Source organism: Eucalyptus grandis, chromosome 6, assembly GCF_016545825.1.
Source record: "Eucalyptus grandis isolate ANBG69807.140 chromosome 6, ASM1654582v1, whole genome shotgun sequence".
Classification (NCBI taxonomy): Eukaryota; Viridiplantae; Streptophyta; class Magnoliopsida; order Myrtales; family Myrtaceae; genus Eucalyptus; species Eucalyptus grandis.
In genome coordinates this window covers 46,203,357-46,217,046 of record NC_052617.1, presented here as the reverse complement: position 1 = coordinate 46,217,046, position 13,690 = coordinate 46,203,357, and the positions used below count along the sequence as shown (strand labels likewise).

At 39.4% G+C, this 13,690-nt stretch overlaps 2 protein-coding genes across 3 annotated transcripts; one reads left to right on the top strand and one right to left on the bottom strand.

The window, feature by feature from the left end:
- Positions 1–483: 483 nt before the first annotated feature.
- Positions 484–7,122, top strand: LOC104450297 (tRNA pseudouridine synthase Pus10). 2 transcript variants are annotated; one of them, XR_005551971.1, is made up of 15 exons: positions 484–750; positions 1,527–1,897; positions 2,250–2,370; positions 2,621–2,738; positions 3,116–3,270; positions 3,664–3,735; positions 4,172–4,240; positions 4,383–4,463; positions 4,535–4,654; positions 4,741–4,815; positions 4,962–5,042; positions 5,956–6,029; positions 6,112–6,172; positions 6,237–6,316; positions 6,815–6,856. XR_005551971.1 is itself a non-coding variant. In XM_010064799.2 (15 exons), the coding sequence occupies exons 1-15, from the start codon at positions 589–591 to the stop codon at positions 6,888–6,890; spliced, it is 1,692 nt and encodes a 563-aa protein (XP_010063101.2). In that variant the 5' UTR covers positions 485–588; the 3' UTR covers positions 6,891–7,122. The 2 variants fall into 2 exon arrangements, 1 of the variants encoding a protein (XP_010063101.2); XM_010064799.2 differs by having other exon boundaries at positions 485–750; positions 6,261–6,316; positions 6,815–7,122.
- Positions 7,123–7,141: 19 nt separating this feature from the next.
- LOC104450296 (prolyl endopeptidase) lies at positions 7,142–13,426 on the bottom strand. Its single transcript, XM_010064798.3, has 12 exons — positions 13,010–13,426; positions 12,231–12,450; positions 11,925–12,125; positions 11,774–11,844; positions 10,863–11,022; positions 9,612–10,205; positions 9,004–9,384; positions 8,852–8,927; positions 8,675–8,738; positions 8,260–8,395; positions 7,555–7,668; positions 7,142–7,465 (listed from the first exon to the last, which is right to left on the bottom strand). Exons 1-12 carry the CDS (start codon positions 13,351–13,353, stop codon positions 7,400–7,402), a joined length of 2,427 nt encoding a protein of 808 aa, XP_010063100.3. The 5' UTR covers positions 13,354–13,426; the 3' UTR covers positions 7,142–7,399.
- Positions 13,427–13,690: the final 264 nt, after the last annotated feature.

The window sequence follows — 13,690 nt, the reverse complement described above, 5'->3', positions numbered from 1 at the left end:
CTTCGCTCAATGCTAGTATGCTTTCTAACATAGGATCCATTGAATTTTAATTCTTTTTTTTGTTCCACTCCTAACTAAGATTCAATAAAATAAAATAAAAAATTGCATCTTGCACTAAACACCTATGTATTATGGACCACGTTCACAAAAATGTGAATATGGGTAGGATAAGCTCTTACGCTCCATTAAAAAAATTGATAATTTATAAATTATTTTCTAAAAATAATCACTTATATCACTTGGAAATAAAATAAATAATTAATGAAATTATCTTTATTATAGATAATAATTTAGTATTTAAATTTTTTCGTAAATTATAGAAATAATCGCTTATCTCGATTGAAATAATTCTACCTAAGTTTATCTATTTGTGGTTTGAATATTGTTTGCTCTGTCATTAAATTGATTTAAACTTACAAAATGTTGAAATAAAAATCAGGTTTCTTCAACTTAGGGTCGATATCGAGAATTTTATGAAAATCAGACTATACCGAATTTGATAGCTTCCCCTCGTCCGCCCGGCGAAAATTGTCACTGCTGGAGTGCCGTCGAAACATTCCTCAGCGAGAGCAGAGCGCCATTGTGGAGATGGCCGGCGAAGCGGCGGTGGACGTCGAGCAGCAGGAGGCGGCGCCCGTCATCGCCTCCGCCTCCGCCTCCGCCTCCGACGGCGACGCGGATTCTCAAGCCTTCCGCGAAGCCGTCCGCTCGTTGCCTTCCGACGCCGTGAAGGACCTGCTGTCCGCGGGGGTTTGTTCCCGACTTCTCGTCACTCCTCTATTTTCGCATTTTAAGAATATTTTCCGTCGCGTGGTTTGGACGACGTTCGAGTTTGCTAGTCATTTTGAGCAACTCAATGCGGTTTACGTCGCCTAGTTGATGCGGTAAATCGATCAAACGAAGATAGCATTGATTCGATGATTGGAGAAGATGCGGTGATATGTTTCGTGCTTTGTGTTTGCTGAAATTGCTCCAAGAGGATGTATGTATTTATGTATGTGTGTATGTATGCATGCGGGCGTCGCGAATGTATCTTCTGGATTCTTCAAACCATTTCAATTCGCTGATCTCTGAGAACGCACCGAGGATCGGTCCTCATTATAATGAACGAATTCGACTACATGATGCGCATATACCTCAGGCGTGCAATCATTTTTGCTGCTTCTTCAGCTTGAAGAAGAAAATCTTCATCCAATAGATGTTTGAATGCTTGAACTCTGCATCATGATCCAGCTTACTGCTTATTGAAATCTCAATGCAGTAATCAAAGAACGGGTGTTTTTTTGAGGTGATTTCAATTCTATTCTACTAATGAGTTGGCTGGAATAGCGACACATGCATTATGATTTCATTTTGGCAAAGTTGGAGGAAGTTTGAGAGCAACAGCTTAACTATGCATTATGTCTTCGAGCTTTTTACGGTCGAAGTGTAGATGCAGATAGATTGCAACTTGCAAGTAGTTTTCCCTTTTTCTCCCAGGTGTGCATCTGTTTAATTCTTTTATTTTTTCTTAAATGCTGTTTCAGGTATGTAGCCGTTGCATCATTCGGCTATTTGGAATCCCAGGACCAGTATGCTCCTGTCCTTGGTTTTCGCCATCCATCTTCACTGAACTCATTGAAATGCCGGCAAATTCAGATGGAAATTTTATTGATGGTCAGACTTCAGAAAGTGAACACTTGACCAATCTAGCTGAGCCAGTTGTATGCAGTGTTTGTTTAGGTATCTTGCAATTTTATCACGACAATGATGGCCAATTGTCGCTGTCCAAGGATGGTATGAATGATCTGGCTGCTTCAATCGCTGAGCTGGTCAAGCAAGAAGGTCACCAAACTGATAGTTTCTCTCTCGAAGTCTCCATTCCATCAATTACATTGGATAATGAACGCATAATTACGTAAGAGTTGTTTTTATTTGAACAGAAAATTTTGAAGTGTATTTTGATCTTTTCAATTGTGCATATAAGATAAAATACTCAAGATATGCTTGCTTTCTCATCAAACATCCGGTTTTGCCAATTGTTCTGGCTCATGACGAGTTAAAAGCTTAAAGGCAGTCAAGGAGAATTGCTCATGATGTAGTTTTTCTAAAATTATTTCTTATGATGCAGTAAAACTACCGTTGCAAGTGCGAATTTTTTGTTTATATGAAGTATACTTGAAGTATGCAGTATTTTTCCTCTTAGCTGCTCAATTTATACATAAATGAAGCATAGTGACTGCAGAATCCCTACCTTCATTTGCAAGCAGGTCATATATGGACAGAAAATATGGATCTCAACTTTTTTCTCAGGAAAGACCATTTTCTGAATGCATCTGTTTGAAGAATGCCTTAAAGTCCTCGATCACAGCTCCTCTTGAAATGTTATTGGTGAGTGCAATGTTTTATGTGAGATTCATGGCATGTTGACTATTGCAACTTTTCCCACTATTGCGCAGTGATGGGATTGATAAGGCTTCGTTAGTATAAGTTGAAGAGAAACTAATAGCTGAAGAAGGATGCATTTAATCATAGGAAGCTTCTTTTGACCAAAAAGACAAAAACCAAAAAATCATAGAAAGCTTCTATATTCAGAAAATGTTGGTGGAACTCAGTTTAACTGTTGATGAACTTGAATCAGGGCGTTAAGTATGGCCAAGGCCCTCTTCACATCCGTCTGACGTACTCTGAATCATCAAAAACTATTGAGAAATCTGTTGAGCGCGAGTTTGGTTCAACTTCAAAGAGAAGGAAGACAGGTTCTTTCATATTCATTTTTCATGTTCAGATTGTATCTATAACTAAGAATGCTCTGCAATCAACCTGGGTATCTCCCTTCTTACACATAAATTTTATGGATGATATAAGCTCCTGAATCCTGACATCTTTCAAGTAAAAAATAAATAAATCTGGGACTATGTTGTTTAAGTTAAGATTTCATCCATCAACAGTCTTATCTTCATTTTTATCCTAAGACTTGTACTCCAATTTACATGGGCACTTTAAAAGAGGATTTAATGATGTTGTTGGGTGAATTTTTTTTAAGCTATTGCTGAGTCCTACTCTTTTTCACTTTAGTCTTCTCGGATAAGAACAGCTTTAATTCCTTGCTGTGATTGTAATACTATTAACACAGGCGATGAGAATGGGTTAGAGACAGTTGAGGAGTCAGCGAATTCCGGCATTCAGTGTAATACTACGGGAGTAGGGCATACAGTAGTCAGTAACGCACCCCCAAATGAGCTTCAGCACCATCAGAGTTCTGATTTGTCTAAATTATTGCTAGAGAAGGTAGTTATCTCTCTACATCTGTGGATTTTATTTCCTGAGAAAGGCTTGGTGGCGCTTATTTCTGCTGCTGCTATGCTTATTTTTGCGAAAAAAAATTCTTAAATGCTTAATTTTTGGAAATAGTGCAATGGATATGGTTAGTTATTAACTTCTGAAGTTCCTGATGCTGTTTGAAATGATTGCTGCTATTAACTTGACTGGAATTGAAAAAGCTTGTTGTAAAGTAAAGGAGATGATGGCATTTATTTGTGAAGTCAAGTTTTCTAAGTTGAACAGGAATTCGTTTGCATGCATTAAGCATATTAATTTTTCCCGGCAATTTGTTTGATTCTGCAATTAAGTAGGGGCTGCATTTTACTGGTTGTTCTTACAAGGTTTTTATTCAAATTGTAGGTAAGGAGGCCCTGCAGCTTCTCATTTCATTGCAACAGGGACCCTATCTACTTTGGTGGGAGATATTTAAAGGTAAACTCTCTAATAGAGAAAATCTCTGGGATATATGGCATTTTATAGATTTACTTAAAAGTATCCTGTATCTTGCATCCCTGTGATATAGGTGTCATGAGCATCACCTTTTTCCATATTTCGTCAAGAATCAGATTATTAGTTGACTAGGTACAATCTTCAAAATTCATTTCTCATAACAAGAAAAAGATCAAAAGTCAACTCAAGTGTGGTGTTATCTTTCCTTGCGAAGGGGTTACTTTGCACATTTAAGAGAAGTATTGTTAACTTGCCCTATCTTGTAAGCAATGTTGGCAATCATTATGGTGTTAGACTAATTTTTTAATTAATTCAAGATTCTAACTGGGACAGTTTGTGCAATTTGAGCTGAGGTATCGAGCGAATACTTATATTTTTGGTGCTCACTGCAATATGTTTGCAATTCTTTGTGCTATAGTATTCAAGAAACGTCAGTCAAACTTGTTGGATGATTGATGAAGAGAGAATGGGGGAGGCGTCTGTTGAGGTACTATCTAGTGATTTCTTTTATCAAAATAGCACTCCTTCTTTTCTTTTCTTTTTCCCCTCATCTTTGGCTGAGTCAATTTGTCATGTGATTTCATATATAACCATGAATATGAATCTTGGAACCTTATGTTCTCATGCAGGAAATTATAAGCAGCTGCATTCTTCTCATGTGCAGAGGTGACAAGTACAAGTTTCATGCTGCTGGCAGAGAGGATATTGATGTACTGAACTTCTGAACTTCTTTGCACATTGACAATGAACATGTCTGGAATAATGTCTGTTCCTGTTCCAGGTTCGTATGTTGGGTTCGGGTCGACCTTTCTTGGTTGAGATACAAAATCCGCGACATGTCCCATCGGATATCTTCCTAAACGATATAGAAGAAAAAATTAATAGCTCAAGAGACAAACTGGTGTGTATGAATGGTTTTTTTATAGCATTGTATCTTCCCTTTTGGTGAAATTGTTATTAGCTATAAGTTACTAATGCTTCTTTCAGGTTAGAATAAAAAATCTCAAGTTGGTTGGAAGTCAGGGCTGGACATTGATGCGTGAAGGAGAAGCAGAAAAGCAGGTAATTTTTTTGGCTCAAACTATTGCATATGTAATTACATGAAATTATGGAGCAAAAATATACAGCAAATTTCTGTAAATTGTAAGCGGATCAAATGAACCTGACTCCTCGTTAATCCTGTGGTTTTGTTGGTATATTACAAGCAGAAGCAGTATGCTGCATTGGTGTGGATTTCCCGGCCACTTGAGGATCCTGATGTGCTGTCTTTATCTTCAGTCAGAGATATGGTAAGTTTGTCTGGGTAATTTCACTCGCCTTGTGGACAAGTTTGAAGGTTGAATTTTCTATCGAGACATCCTTCTGTGCGATATCATTGGTTCATGGAAACTGTTGCTCTACCTTATACAGTACAAACTATCATGACAACCATAATCAGACCACAGATGTAAGCAGAAGTGAAAAACTGGCCAATTTTGTTCGTTTATCGTAAGAATTCTATGCTATTTGCATATGGGTTTGCTTTTTCTTTTTTCAATAAATGGAATGTCAGGCACGGCATTATACTATACGTGCTTGAACACGTCTTGGGAGACTTCTAACACATGAGACATGATAGTTTTTTTTTTTTTCCTTCTGCTGAATAGTAAAGTATGTGGTACTTGAAATGGAGATAGTAAACTCCATCTTGTGAGGTGCTGAGAACCAATGCCATTGTTATAAGTTAAAGATGAGGTCTATGGCTTATGAGATGATGTTAAAAATGGCCTGCTATCAGTCTGTCCCTAAAGCTTCCTTTTAGATTGCTCAGAAAATTTAATTTGCATTGCGAGACTATGAACCTTCAAACATGAGAGAATTGGGAGACAGTTGCTTTTTTCTTTTTACTTTCCTTTGGGGGAGAAAGAGCCCTCAAATGATGGGGGAAGAAGCAGTCGATTTAACGGTGTTCAGGAAAAGGGGGGAGCCATGTGGTTCAAGGCCTTTCATTTTTCATTCTTGATGTCTAAATGACTCCATGATCACATAATCTTGAAAGCTTCCATTCAATTCTTCTTATTCATTCTGCTTTTCTTGTTCCTCAGTTATGCGAGTTAATTCCTTAAGCTGCTGATATCAACATTAAATGTTGAAGTTTTACTTATTACATTGCTTCTATGATGTATAAGTTCTGTGCAATTTATTTCTTTTGCTTTCGATCAGTGTGTTCTGCAAAGGACCCCAATAAGGGTGCTTCACCGTCGGAGTCCATTAGATCGCGAGAAAATAATACACTGGTTAGTGTTTTTCCAGCTCAGTGAGTGTCATTATCGAGCTTATAAAGGCATGCTTGTAAGAATCTCTACTCTTCAATCTTAGGATGAAGATTGAAAGGATTGCGGGAACTTCACAGTACTTCATTTTGCATTTGTGTACACAGGTAGACAGGGTTCTTTGAGTTTAGAATATTTTGAACATACGTCTCGTTTGTGATGTTGCTTCAGTGAAAGGTACAATTAAATCTGCAGGCTGGCACATACATAAAGGAGTTTGTTCATGGTGATCTTGGCCGGACACATCCAAGGTATGTACGCTCCATCTTTTAGCTGATGACATATTATTTATTCAAGTGTACAACCCTTTTCTATCCTGGTAAAGCTCAAACCTTAGGCAAGTGTAACCTGCACATCATGATTCGGTTACTGCGCAAGCTCATGAAATACCACCTTGGTAGTTTAACAATCGTAAGTGTCACCTACTAGGAGGAACTGACCAATCCTGTATATTGTTTGATTAATCTTTCGTCCATATATGTTTATACATTTGATTGTAGGTTCTCTTCTAGACCTATAAAATTTAATACGGTATACTTTACAACGTTAAATAGCCTTTAAGTATGTGGGATGTTCTCTCAATCCTAGAAAGATGGACTCTGGAACTTTTCAAGTAGTTAAGTGGGCGTTTTCCTTTTTCTGTTGCTTGAAAAGCCAAGATAGCACGCGGGAGAGATTTAAGAATATCTTAAGAACCTTTCTTTGATAGGACAGAGATCTAGGAACTAATTTCAAACCTTTTTATACAGCGTTGGATCAATTCTAGGTTGCCGGGCTGAGATACTGCAGCTTGACGTTACAGATGTCAAAATGGACGTCTTTTAACTAAAACCCTTTGTATGCACGAGCGTGGAGGAGGACGACCAAGGTTTCCTCTTTTCCTTTTCTTTTTTTTCCCTTGAAGAAAATTCTGGGTCCATTTTTCTTTGCTAGGACAGCGCACGATCTCGGTCTGATGGACCCAATCGCAACGGATCTTTCTTTTTTTTTTTTTTTTTAATGAGGCTATGGACTTTGATGCATGCTCGAAGTCGAATTCAGTTCAGGCATTGGTTTAGATTGTCGACTTGCTCATATTTGCTAAGTAAAATCAAAAGCAATCGGCGTAACGGTGGCTACTACAGGAAGGACGAGAATCAGCTTAAGCTGCAAACCTACTTAGCAGCACCTTTTTCTGTGGTTCTATCTTGATCCCATTATCACAATGTGTTAGCTTCTAATTCAAAAGAAATTTCCCAGACATTGTGAAGTAATAATCAATAATTAAGTTTCTACGAAGTCAACAAGAAAAAGAAAATAAACTGGGCACTTCAGAATCGATTAAATCGCTTCATCTAATCAATCCAGGAGGCATCCAGCATCTTCGCCATGAAACCATAGCGATCGGCAGCTTCGTCAATCTGAACCAAAGAGACCGGCATGGAATTTTCGTTAATGGACTATAGTGTCGAATTGAATCAGAGAGAGAGAGAGAGAGAGAGAGAGATACCATCTTCTTTGTAGGACGCCCAGCTCCATGTCCGGCTTTGCACTCGATTCGACCTAATATTGGGTTCGTTTGGGGGCTTTTCTCAAGGCTTGTGCATAGGACGTATTGCATTGTCTGAAAGGAGAAAAAGTAGAAGCCGATTTATCAAATCTCTGAAATGAACAAAATATGAACACTTTTATCCTCACGCTCCATTTTTTTTTTATAGGAATCGGCCATCTGCGTGGCGATAATGCTAAAACAATGAAAAGTAGCCATCGTTCCATGTTCTGTCACCAGTATTATCGTGATATCCGGTTGCTAGGTATGATTTTCATTAAGACTAAAGTTCCGTTTGTTTCACGAAAATAGATGATTAAAAAAATAGTCCTGAAAATGATTTTTTTATATCAGTTAAAATAATCGATCAATGAGAAATATTTTCATTAACAATAACTAATTTATGTCAAATTATTCCGTGGGCGGATATTTTTTTCATTCTATCATTTTTCTAAGTGATATAGGCAAATCTTTTTAGAAAATATTTTTCAAATCATTCATTTTTTTTTTTTCCGGAAAACGAAAAGAGCCTAAAACACAAGAGTGACCAACATAAGACCAAATTAACTTGATTAGAAACAAGCTTAAAGCAAAAAGTGGAGGGCATCACCGATTGCTGTCAATCATGGTAAAGTACACAGTCAATGAGCGTGGTGAAGAACTTACAGCCAATAACTTCAACGAGTGTAGTGGCACAACGCGATCGTCATGATCAGCAGTCAATAGCATGGTAGGTGGGTACTGAACTAATTGATCCGGACCTTGTTCCCATGGCCTCCTCACATTATGCAGCGGCGAGTACCTAAAAAAAGAATAACTCAGCATTTCTCTGTCGGTCATGGTAAATAAACAGGCAAAAACTTGGAAGAATAAAAGGCGCAATGCGAGGAAAAACAACATCAGGGCTGCCAAAAATCTCGATGCGACGCAGATGTGGAGCATAGAGGACTTTCCAAAAGCGTGGCAGGTCAAAATCTGTATGTTATTTAAGAGCTGTCACCCGATGTCAGTGTGTCCAACGAGCTCATCAGGTCACCGTTGACACTAACACTGTCCAGGTAAAAGTGAGGGACAAACTTACTTAATCAACCAATGGAATTCCTCCTCTTTGTCGGCACAACCGAAATCAGAAGTCCATGCATGCCCTGTGGTTAGCCTATGTTAGATGTTAAAGTTATGGACAATTGCACGTGACAAGCGAGCAACGCGTGAATTCACGAAAGGGGAGAGGGAGACGGAGAGGGAGAGGGAGACTGACCAATAGTAAATTTGTGAAATCGCAGCATGTCCATAACACCAACATGAGCCAGAGCACAGCCAAAAAGATCAGGTCTCTGCCAACAAACACGAGATGAATATAGAGCTACCTAATCAATTTGGTCAAACAGATCAACTGATAAGTCACAAAACCTGATTGATGCAAGCCCCGATAAGAAGTCCACCATTGCTTCCCCCTTCAATGCACAGCTTTTTAGGTTGGGTATAACCTGCAGAAACGAGGTACTGAGCAGCAGAGATGAAATCATCAAAGCAGTTCTGCTTTTTTGCCAAGGCCCCTGCCTTGTGCCATTCCTCTCCATACTCGCCACCACCTCGAATGTTTGCTATGCAGTAAACAGCTCCCAAGTGTCTTATGAGTATAGTACGGCTGACGCTAAATGATGGTGTAATGCTAATGTTGAATCCACCATAACCGTATAACAAACATGGGTGTGATCCATCCAAAGAGATGCCCTTTCTGGCTACTATGAACATCGGTATCTTGGTGCCATCCTTACTAGATACAAAAACCTGAAAGTTATGTCCCATGAGATGTGATTGTGGCATAAGTTGTTGACATACATAAGCCATTTAACATAAAACCCCGAATCAACAAAAGCTACAAAAGTATATCGCCGGGGCCTCTTTACCAGAGAAAAGAAAAGTTCATGCAACAAAAGCAGATTCCAAACTTAAGAAAAGAATGCTAATGGTGTCAACAATATATCCAATACTGACAGGTGAAAATTCTTATTTACCTGATTAACTTGGAACTCTGAACGATCAAATCCAGAAACTACAATTTCACGGAAGATCTTCATATCTGGAGCCTCATTCTGTAGATCGCACTGATATATGATGCCCGGAGAAAGAAAACTAGTAAAGCTAAAAAAAATGGTGCTATCTTCACGGCGAGCAGAGATCCCAGAAACTGTCCCAATGTCAATGGGCAATTGATGTAGCAAAGAACCTGTTTTCAGATCTCTGATCTGCACCACATATTTCACATCACTTAAATAACTCACTATCAGTTGGTTATGATTGACTGCAGAAGCCGATTCCAGCACATCCTTCTCGGCTTCTTTTATGACGTCAGTCCAAACATTGGGTTCTCTCAGGTCCACCCTCACTAATTTATACCTGGGGGCATCTTTGTTTGTCAGGAAAGTAAATACAGTTTCATCATTTGCAACAGCTTCATACTTTGCATCCAAGTTATCTACAAGCTTAATGAAAGGGAGTAGCTCATTTCTCTTCTTGAGACCTTCAATCCCATCCGGCAGGCTGGACATGTCGCAGTAGTAAACTTTGTTGACGGGATCACAATCTTCTACTATATCCAAGAGAACATACTGAAAAATAAAACAAAAGAATCAGCAACACATGCTTTTTCAGAAAGATACTGTCAGAAGACATTAAAACAGGCCCTTCTCCAAGCATGCCTATATACATTGTATAAAGTTAACACCATCAAATCTATTCCCACTTGAACTTGCATAATTGCAAATAAACAAGGAAATGCAATTTTGGAGATGAAAAGGCGTGTGCATTGGGTCATATAATCATGCCTTAAGTCATCTAGGGATACATTCCCTAACCTGTGGAACTACATCTAATTTTCTGAGGGACCAAAGTGAAATGACCAAAGTAATCAAAGAAGGAAAAATCTAGGAGCAGCACCAATGACATACGAAAATGATAAGAGAGGGCTTAGGATATAGGAAAATATACGAGCGCAAGTTTGCTGATCTATTGTCTAATATAGCTAAAAGTTGATAGACAAGTGATAATCAATTATCTGCCATCTATGTTGGTTCCACAATTCAAAATTAAAATGCTTTTCACACTCAGAAGGGATGGAGTTTCTCCGTAACATAGATAGACTATTATGTGTTTTTGCTTACACTCCAGATATACTGAAATATGTTTCTATATGCAGCTTGTTAGTGCAAACATAATCTTTACAGAGACTGCATTTGCTGTGCAAGAACAGCAGAAGAAATAATTACCTTCCCGTCCTCTGTGACGCTGGCTCCAAACATGTACTTAGGATTATCAGAATCCCTCCAGCATAAAATATCTTCAGTTTGATCCGTGCCCACAAAGTGATAGTATACTTCATGATAAAGGTTAGAGTTGGTCTCAGTCCCAGCATCAATATCTCCCTCTCTACAATGTAGAACAGCTGTTAGCTAATGATTAGCTCTTTCAATCATCTTATAGCCTAATAATCTCAAACTACTGAAGACAACAGATCATTATTTGGATACTACCGAAGACAACGACATCATTATTTGGATATCGCATATCAATTATCTACATCCATTTAACCAACAGATATCTTTCTACCACTGAGGCTTCTCCAAGTGTTCAAGTACCCATATCCAGTTTGAAGATATTTAGAAAATACTGTCAAACGGTACTAACTAAATTATCCATCTCCAGTGTGACCAAATTTAGAAAATACTGCAAAACGGTACTGACTAAATTATTTATCTCCAGAATGACGAAATTTAGAATATATTGCCAAACAGCACCGACTTTCAGAGTTCTCAAAGATATGCAGTCCCAACATCGAAGTTGAACCAGAACAATTGTAAAGAAAAGAGTCTATGAAAGTGCTAATAAAGATTTTATGTGGCTGATGTTGACTCGCAATCAACCGATGGCAGCACAAAGTTAGAAGACAACATATGCTTCAAGCAGTACCGAGATAGACATGCATAACAGATAAGTGAAGTAAAAGAATACGACCAAAATGTCTTGGTTTGACCAATTTTCCCTAGGTCAACTGATTTTAAAACACAAGTACTGCTTTAAATCCTAAAACTACCTTTCAAATCCCTTCTTCTCTTGTCAGACTTTTCTTTTCAAACAAAATCTTCCGGAGAGATGTTTTAAATTTGTTGCGGGTACTTACTTCGGGGCTGGGTAGCGGCCGTAGAAAAAACCTCTGCCATCATGGGTCCAGCTGATAGAAGTAAATTTAACCTGTCACCAGTATGTTCCCACTAGTCAAGTTTCAATCCAGTGTAGCCTTACATTAAAGGAACTAAATTACAAATCCTCACCCATGATAAATTATCCGGCTCAACTTTCTTATCCTCAACACGCATAAGTTTAATAGTCACCCAATCGCTGCCACTTGAACTAAGTCCATAAGCAAGGTACTTGGCATCCTCGCTGACAGAAAGAGTGTTCAAAGAGACAGTCCCGTCTTCACTGAGAGCATTAGGATCGAGCAAAACCTCTGCTTCTGCATCTAAACTATCCTGCAAGACATGATGCGTCCACAATGCAACTCTTAATTCAAGGGCCAAGAAAGAGGCATAAACAAAATTCTCTTTCAGATCAATTCCAGATTTCAACAAACAAACCTGCACGTAGAGGATGCTTTGTGCTTGGAGCCCTGTATTGTGAAAATAAAAGTATTTGTTCCCTCGCCTGAACGGTGCTTCATACCGAGGATGATCAAATAGCTTCGTTATCTTTTCATTCAGTTTATCCGTCGCGTCACACGTCTTCAAAACCGTCTGCGTCAATTCCACCTGATTTTGCACGAACTCCTTTGTTTCTTCACTGTCGGGATCTTCAAGCCTAAAGATCCAATGGTAAAATTCAAATCTAAAACAAACAATACATCTCAAAATCTATTAAGTTAAAAGCAAATTCTAGACTCTCCATCAACCACGCGAGCACTGTTCTATTTCAAAACCACAAACAAATCGCATGAGATTCAATTAGAAAATCCATCAATTAGCAACAGCAGCAGCAAGACTCGAGACTTCATAGAATTCATCAACAACTATTGAGAGAACTATATATCTCTCTAAGTCTCATAAATGGATTCTACAATGGAAATACCTCACAGACAAGTCAAACGGAAAATCTAAATTTCAGATAACAACACTGCTCCAAGCAACAAGATTCGAGTACAGAATCTATCAAACATCAGCATAAGATCAGACATCTCGAGCCTATGAACCGTCAAGTTCCACCATTCACCTTCAGGTCAACACGTCTCAGAATCCACTAGTCAAACGTGAAAAAAATCCAGTCTCCACATTGAAGCAAACACTCCATCCGATTACCGAACCGAAAACTGCGGTACCAAAAAAAAAAAAAAATGATTTCAGTTAGCGAATCCGTTAATTACCATCGGTAAGGGTCGGATATCTTGACGCCGAAGAAATCGTCGACGACGGACTCGTCCCTGCGAGCGGGCGGATACCGCAACGGCCCGTCCAGCGCTGCGGAGAGCGATCCCATCCCGCGGCCCGACGCGGCGACGGAGAGGTGACTGGAGAGACGGCGGAGGCGACGGGGGGCGGAGGAGGAGGAGGAGGAGGAGGGGTCCAGATTGCGGATTTGATTTGTGCGAGGGAAGGGGGGCGCGGCATTTATAAGGAGGCAATGCAAGCGGGGCGCGAGCGCGACAGGGCGGGTGGGAAAAAGTAATGAGGCGAGAGCGAGGCAAACGTGACGGGCGGATGAGAACATGGATGCGTACGGGCTCTGCGGGGGAGTGCTGGACCGGGAGGAACGGGTCGAGAGCCCCAGCCGCGAGGGCGTGAGGGGTGTGCTCATTCTGAGATTATTATGTCGCCATTTGTTGGACTTTCTTGCGCTTTGATTCCCTTTTTCTTTTTCTTTTTCTTTTTAATTTTTATTTTTTTTAACAAAATTTTCTCCCCCCTCTCTCTCTCTCTTTCCTTTTCCATCGGAGGAGAGAGATGTGATTTTCATGGGATTCTCGAAAATGGCCTCTCCTGATTTGTTGCCATTCGGGGACGGATGCGGTGGATTCGTTGCCTTTCCGTTATTCCTCGGAGATTCC